This window comes from Carassius gibelio, chromosome A13 (assembly GCF_023724105.1).
Source record: "Carassius gibelio isolate Cgi1373 ecotype wild population from Czech Republic chromosome A13, carGib1.2-hapl.c, whole genome shotgun sequence".
Lineage (NCBI taxonomy): Eukaryota > Metazoa > Chordata > Actinopteri > Cypriniformes > Cyprinidae > Carassius > Carassius gibelio.
Genome location: NC_068383.1, coordinates 5,217,016 through 5,225,186, shown reverse-complemented (window position 1 = coordinate 5,225,186; position 8,171 = coordinate 5,217,016). Strand labels below are relative to the sequence as shown.

Sequence of the window (8,171 nt, the reverse complement as noted above, 5' to 3'; positions counted from 1 at the left end):
AAGATACACAAATGTAAAATACAAAAATTAAATAGAAATAAAACTCAATAGACCAAACGAAAAATTAAAGGCTTTGACATTTCACAAAATCTTAAAATTATTCAACAAATACACGGTTTTAACAGCTTTTTTGTTTGTACTGTCCTTAATGGAAACCATATAATTTTCTAAATCTTTCAATACCACAGAAAATAAAGGATTCTGATTAGTAAATTTGCACCTATGAATATGAAACTTAACTAAAATAATCAAAAGATTAATAATATACACTTCCTTTTCCATACTCTTTTCATATTGTAAAAAACCAAATATTACATGTTCGTATAACAAAAGAAAATTGCAATCTAATTTGTTATTTATAAATTTAGAAACTTCCCACCACAGCCTTTTGGTATACCGACAGTGCCAGAAAATATGAGGTACAGTTTCTGGCTGCAAAAAACAAAATGAGCAATTTACATCAATGTCTTTGTTAAATTTGGATAAAAAATGTTTAGCAGGGTAAAATTTATGCAGTATCTTGAACGAAATTTCCTTGACCTTATTTGTAAGAATATATTTATTAGGTAACAACCAGACCTTATTCCAATTAATAGTTCCAATAAACTTTGACCAATAGAAAATAACATGTGGTTTACTAACAAGTTCTTTTTGAAAAAGGGAACGTATAGCCTTATTATTTTTGCTTGTCGTAAAACAAACTTTACCACAAATCGTATCAGTAAGATGCAATAAAGACACACGTTTAGAGTATGAAATACCTCTACATAGAGAGACAACACCCAAAGAGATAGCACCAATTACAGAGGCAAATTCTTTAGGGGAAACAGGGAGGTTGAAGTATGAAAGAAACTCATCATAAGTCATTAAATACCCCTGATAATTCAACAACTGACCAACCACAAGAATGCCCTCATCAAACCAAGTTTTCAAAAATATACTCTTATGTTTGTATAAAATATTACAATTATTCCAGATGTAATAATGATGTGGAGAAAAATTATGCTTGTAAATTAACTTCCAAGCCAAAAGTGCTTGCCTGTGAAAAGCTGACAGTTTAACTGGAAGTTTCTCGATTTTATAATCACACATAAGCAAAAATGAAAGTCCACCAAGTTTGTCAAAAACCGATTTAGATATCATATTCCAAACAGAATCAGTGTTTTTTAGAAAATATTTCAACCAGTTAATTTTGAAAGTGTTATTTAAAATAGAAAAATCTAAATAATCAAGCCCTCCATTTTTATATGAATTAACAATAACAGATTTTCTAATATAGTGTATACGGTTTTTCCACAAAAAATTCAGCATAATTTGATCAATTATGTTATTTGTTTTATTATCTGAGTGTATTGAGGAAGCTATATAAGTAAGCCTTGAAATACCTTCCGCTTTAGCCAGCAGAACACGACCTTTGAGAGACAAGTCTCTCTAACAGACAGTTGACAACATGCCACAACACTCCAGGAGTGACGTTGGCGGATGCAGTTCTTCCACCAACCAATCACAACACTCGGGAGGCGGGCGCTCGCCATTCGCGCCAGAAGCGAGTAAACAAACATTCACGTGTGTTTGACTCTGCTTATATTATATAAGACTCGACGAGACTGTCGTGAACCGCATCGCGGCCGGAGAGATCATCCAGCGGCCCGCCAATGCCATCAAAGAGATGATGGAGAACTGGTGACACTATCATAACTTCTGTCTGATGAGGTATTATTAAAAATGACTAATAACCGGTGTCGGAGATGTTCATCATTAATAAACAAACAAGTACTGACTAAAATTAATGAAGCTTATCGATTACTAACGATTGGTGTCATGTCACTTTATTATACATTATTATCTTTACATATCACTAATAAACACGTTTGTTTAATGCAAAAGTTGTTTCTTTAGCTTCAGTGTTGGAATTGCCTACACTATTAACTATTAAATTAGTTTTATTAAATGAAAAACAGCAGAAAAGAAATGTATACTTCCTATGAAAATTAGAAATATATTATATTGGCCACAACTCGAAGAACTAAAAGTACAAAAAATAGTTAAATATACATTTAAAACGTAACAGAATCATTAAATTAATGAAAACTAATTGAAAATATAAAAAATAAAAGGTAATTATAATTATTCTGTAAAATAAATTCTACAGCAGTATATAAATAGTACTTAAATATAAAAATTATACTAAAACAACACAATTCTAATAATGACAGTAATATTAAAACCTACAGTAGCAGAAAAAAAGAAAAAAGTTTGTGATATGTTAGAACATTTTTATATTACAGTAATCATAAACTTTGGCACCAGCTGTTCATTTTTAAAGCAAATTTGTTCATATGAATAAGGAACACAAATGACTCCTGTTATGTGAAATGAGCCCATATCAAAAATGTCATATCATATGACACAATATGAGACACTAATATTTGTTTTAAATCCTCAGTTTGGATGCAAAGGCCACAAATATCCAGATAACATTGAAAGAAGGCGGACTGAAGCTCATCCTCATTCAGGACAACGGCACTGGAATTAGGGTAAATCACTTATCTTTACCCTGCACATATGATAGACATTGTTAAATGACAAATTACTTATTTGGAGCGTGCTGTGCTTTTATTTTTTTGCAGAAAGATGATATGGGAATAGTTTGTGAGCGTTTTACGACCAGCAAGCTTCAGTCTTTTGAGGACTTGTCATCAATCGCAACATACGGATTCAGAGGAGAGGTGCGAATCACTTCAGCTGATCGCAGTGCGTTTCCTGATCAGCTGAACTAAATCAACTCCCTTCTTCTTCTTTTATAGGCTCTCGCCAGTATAAGTCATGTAGCTCATGTCACAATCACCACAAAAACAGCTGATGCAAAATGTGCCTACAGGTAATTTTCTCATTTTTTATATTGATATACAATTGTATACTTTTGTATGTATTTCACCAGACATGCAGAATTGTTTTATTGTTTTCCTTTATAAAGTGGTCAGGTTTTGTTTACAGGGCCAGTTACTGTGACGGGAAGCTGAAAGCTCCACCCAAACCCTGTGCTGGAAACCAGGGAACGTTGATTTCTGTAGGTTTACTTGATATTAAGTCATGTTTTTTCATGCTTTCCACCACAATTACCATATTTTCCGGACTATAAGTCGTACTTTTTTTCATAGTTTTGCTCCTGTACACTGAGCAGCATAGAGCGCCCTCTCTCGGCTGTAGACGGTAATGTTTTCTCTTGGTTCTTGGTTCTAAATAAATGCGACTTATAGTCCAGTGCGACTTATATATGTTTTTTCCTCGTCATGATGTATTTTTTGACTGGTGCGACTTGTACTTAGGTGCGACTTATAGTCTGAAAAATACGGGTAATCCATCAGTGTTAATTTCGTTGACTAAATATTTTCGTCATTATTTTCGTCACGAATATATTTTTGCGGACGAAAACGAAACGAAAACTAAAATAGAAGGCACTGATGGAGACTAAAACTATGACTAAATTGATTGACATTATCGTCAACGAATAAAGGACGAGACGAAAATAGACTGTGACGAAAATCAAATCAGCAGACGGGAGAGATGCGAGGAATGAACAAATGAACCGCAAAATGGAACAGGCGAGACTGCATGAGAGAAGAGAACCAATCCAAGCCTGATTTATTGAGACGTGAAGCGAAGGTTTTCAGTTTTTAAATGAGCTCCCAGGAAGTCGGCATTCGAAGAGGTGATGTCTAAAAGAGCGACAAAATGTCCACAGCTCACTTCACGTTCGACGACGAACAAAACAAAACAAAGCGTAAAGCACGCGGAGCGCTCATTCGTGGCAAGAACACAACCAATTTGAAAAGACATTTACAGACGAGCCACCCGGACATTTTCTCAAATGTAATTTCACAACGATTTTCTTTTGTTTATTATACTAAGCAAAATTGGAAGACTGCAGTGCGTAGATGTTGTAGCATTAAATATTACGAACTGAAAAGTACTGTAAAATAGCCCCTTCTTCAAGTTAGATGAGAGCACAATACTAATATGTAATATTATGATACATACATTTGATTAATACTAATGTTTAGTATATTTTATAATGTTCTACTTGTTGACAATATCACAAATATTTCTATATTAGTCATGTGAAACATGAATGTTCACATCCTATCATTATACATACAAATCTAGCAATATTGTAGTATTTAAAATATACAATATTGCTAGACAAATGAATACCTTATAAAATCTTGTTACTTTTTTTTATCCACCTAGCTGCCAACTTATTAAATATTTACTTTAAATGTATGCACTTATTGTTCAGCTCAGCTGTAAGCTTTAAGGTCCTGGAGCTAACTTTATTTTTCTTTTATTGATGGTCAATTGGCAGCTAGTAATTGTTTACATTATCATGACAGTGTTTGTTGCTGCATAAAAGCTTTTGAATCGAAATAAAGACACAGTTGTGTTGAAATAAAGTTGAATTTGTGTTTTATATATTTTGGTTAAGTTTGTTTCCTATACCAGCTGTAAAAAATTGTCTAGTAAATCTGTTATTGATTTTAGTCTTATTTTAGTCGACTAAAATACCAAGCAATTTTAGTCGACTAAAATAAGACTAAAATTAAAAAGAATCAGATGACTAAAACTTGACTAAAACTAAAAAGAATTATAGTCAAAAGACTAAGACTAAAACTAAATTAAAATTTCGTGTCAAAATTAACACTGTAATCCATTTTTATTCCAGGTAGAGGATCTGTTCTATAATGTGTCTACTCGACGGAAAGCCCTGAAGAGCCCCAGTGAGGAATATTCTAGAATCATTGAGGTTGTGAGCAGGTGTGTTCATGAGAACCAGAAGGTGTTTGTTCTGATCTTGAGATCTTGAATGATTATCCTTGTCAACCTGTATGCGTTTCTTGTCATGCAGATACGCCATTCACAACTCCGGGAAAAGCTTTTCCGTCAAGAAGGTCAAATGCTAAAACATTTCTGCTCATTTAAATAAACAGAAATGGAAATAAAATGAATTATAAACCAACTTAAACTTATTTATTTCTCTTAGAAGTCAATGACAACTTTAACTAAAATTAGAAGGGACACGTGAAAAATATTTTGAAAAAAGTCTATAGTAGTATATTAATAATATTAAAGTAAGACGATTAAAGTGTATTTAAATTTGTATATTATTCTTTATTTTAGCAAGGGGAGATGGTTGCAGATGTGAAGACTCTTCAGAACGCCTCGGTGCTGGACAACATTCGTGTGGTGTTTGGGGTAGCTGTTAGCAGGTACTTTTATTTGACCATTTCTGGGTACTGTGAACATTTTTAACCTCATTTTAACCAAAGGATCCGTTGATCGGATGTAAAGCAAACATTCATATGTGTGTTTCAGGGAGCTGATTGAAGTCGAGTGTGAGGAGCAGAAACTCGCTTTTAAAATGAAGGGCTACATCTCCAATGCAAACTACTCTGTCAAGAAATGCATCCTTATTCTTTTTATCAACCGTATGAGTTTGCTTCTATCTCAGTTTTTAAAAGCAATGGAAAAGTAGTATTTGTCTTTATGATGAATGATCACTGTTCTGATCGATATCATTTCAATACAGGACTGTAATAATTCTGTTGTCTTCTAGATCGGTTGGTGGAGTCTAGCGCCTTGAAGAAAGCTATTGAAACGGTCTACACTGCTTATCTTCCCAAAAACACTCATCCTTATCTTTATCTTAGGTAAATCACTTTATGGAATTATACACATCGTTCAAAAGTTTGAGGTCAGTAGGATAAAAAAAAGAAGCAAAAGATGACTTTTTATTATTTTATTCCATCAAAGAATCCTGAAACAGATGTTTCACTGGTTCCACAAAAATATTAATCTTTTTAACATTAATAATAACAAATGTTTCTTGAACAGCAAATATGAGAATGATTTCTGAAGGATCATGTGACACTAAAGACTGGAGTAATGATGCTGAAAATTAAACATTGCATCACAGGAATAAATTACATTTTACAATACAATTTAAAGCAGTTCTTTGGAATTTTAATAATATTTCACAATATCATTATTATTATTATTATTTTTGATCAAATAAATGCAGCCTGGTGAGCATAAGAGAATATAAAAAAAAGATTTTTGAATACTACTCTTCTTTCTACATTCATTTATAAGATATCTGGGAATGTTTTACTAGTACTGTACAGTTGCTTTCATTCTGAAGTTTAGAGATTGCTCCTCAAAACATTGATGTGAACGTCCACCTCACCAAGCACGAGGTGCACTTCCTGCACGAGGACAGCATCATCGAGAGCATTCAGAAACACATCGAGAGTAAGCTGCTCGGCTCAACTCCTCACACACGTACTTCACACAGGTGAACCTTCAATAACAGGAGTCAATATTTCACATCATCTAATCCAGCCAACCCTTGACTAATTTGCATGATCCACAGACTCTGCTTCCAGGACTTTCGGTGTCCAACAGCGAGACAAAAGCCTGTAGTGCCTCAGCAGATTCCCAGGAACGCATATACGCCCATCAGATGGTCCGCACTGACAGCAAAGTCCATTAAGCTATTTTTATGATCACACTGTTTGAGAAAATAGCCCCAGTCATTAACCTCTCTACTTCCATTGCTTTCTTTCCAAGCTGAAGATCAAGCTGTTGTTTTCTTCTATCTGTCTTTCAGGAAAAAGCCTCATGTTGAGGAGGTGAAGGAGGATGTGACGGCCGCCTGTCTACCCAGGAGACGCATCATTAAACTGACCAGCATAAAGGAGATCCGGCAAGATATTGAACAGCAGACTCACAAAGGTTAAACGATATCCGCTTCAAGAAATAGAACAGACTGAAACTTTAGCATTACTTACTGTATATTTAGTTATCAATGTCACATGATCTTTCAGAAATCCTTCTAATATGCTGCTCAAGAAACATTTCTCATTATTAGTTTTGAAAACAGTTGTGCTGCTTCATATTTTTCTGAAAGCACCAGTACATAGTTTTTTCAGGATGCTTTGATGAACAACAGAATCAATTCAGAATAGCAATTTTATAAAATGTCTTTACGGTCACTTTTGGTCACTTTAATGCATCCTTGCTGAATAAAAAGATTGATTTCTTAACGGTAGTGTAAACATTAATGTAATGAATTGAGTGTTGTCTCAGAGTGCCGTGTTCTCCGCAGGTTTACAGGATCTGCTCCAGAATCACTCATTTGTAGGTTCAGTCGATTCTCAGTGGACTCTAGTGGTAATTTCGGGGTCCTACGATTATCGGTGTGTTGTTGTATAAATTCTTGTAATATTTTTTTTTTATGTAACAATGTATTTTTTTTTAAATTAAAAACAATCTTGTTAACTATATGACACATCACATACATTCAACAAATAAAAAACTAAAGTAGGGTTTCTTTAGAATCCAGCTCCGCTCCATGATTTGGCCATGTTGGCTCTGGATTCAGAGGAGAGTGGATGGACAGAGGAGGACGGTCCAAAAGAAGGACTGGCTCAGTATATTGTGGATTTCCTGAAGCAGAAAGCAGAAATGCTGGAAGAGTACTTTTCTCTGGAAATAGATGGAGTAAGTGACAAATTCCAAACTTACATCAGTATAACTCAGGAGGCTGTATTTATTTTTCCTAAGGTTGTTGCTACTAGATAATGAATGCCTAAAACTTCCTTAACCATGTTTAAAAAAAGAAATAAATCACTCAAGTGGTTTATTGCTTTACAAAACTGATGAATTTCCTTACAGGAGGGGAACCTGACTGGTCTGCCGATGCTGCTAGATAATTACTCTCCTGCCATGGAGGGACTTCCCATGTTCATTCTGCGTTGAGCTACTGAGGTCAGCATTTTATTGAATTGTAGTTTATTGAGTTTTGTATTTAATGGGCATTTGTTAAAAAATCTAATCCAGATGCAACTAAAAGGCTGATGGATACTGCAGGTGAACTGGGATCGAGAGAAGGAGTGTTTTCATGACTTCAGCATAGAATGCAGTCACTTCTATTCCATAAGGAAACAATACACACTAGAGCCGGATGAAGAAGAAACACAGGTAATTCAAATATTACACACAAAAATCAGAAATAATTTTTGGCTGTGTATGTGTGAATATATACAAAATAAATAAATAAACTGCAAGAGAAATGGCATATGCTATTTGTGTATACACACACACACACAGAC

General features: G+C 34.2%; 1 protein-coding gene across 1 annotated transcript in view; it reads left to right on the top strand.

The window, feature by feature from the left end:
- The first annotated feature begins 414 nt into the window (after positions 1–414).
- The window catches only part of LOC128026573 (DNA mismatch repair protein Mlh1-like), an 8,926-nt gene continuing 1,169 nt past the window's right edge, over positions 415–8,171 (top strand). Inside the window, 20 exon segments of the mRNA XM_052613835.1 lie at positions 415–419; positions 1,597–1,683; positions 2,447–2,537; positions 2,631–2,729; positions 2,808–2,881; positions 2,998–3,074; positions 4,728–4,815; positions 4,907–4,949; positions 5,179–5,267; positions 5,374–5,486; positions 5,615–5,708; positions 6,200–6,321; positions 6,324–6,352; positions 6,431–6,541; positions 6,585–6,792; positions 7,166–7,225; positions 7,228–7,256; positions 7,396–7,560; positions 7,735–7,827; positions 7,930–8,040. Coding sequence (XP_052469795.1) covers positions 415–419; positions 1,597–1,683; positions 2,447–2,537; positions 2,631–2,729; positions 2,808–2,881; positions 2,998–3,074; positions 4,728–4,815; positions 4,907–4,949; positions 5,179–5,267; positions 5,374–5,486; positions 5,615–5,708; positions 6,200–6,321; positions 6,324–6,352; positions 6,431–6,541; positions 6,585–6,792; positions 7,166–7,225; positions 7,228–7,256; positions 7,396–7,560; positions 7,735–7,827; positions 7,930–8,040 — 1,788 coding nt within the window.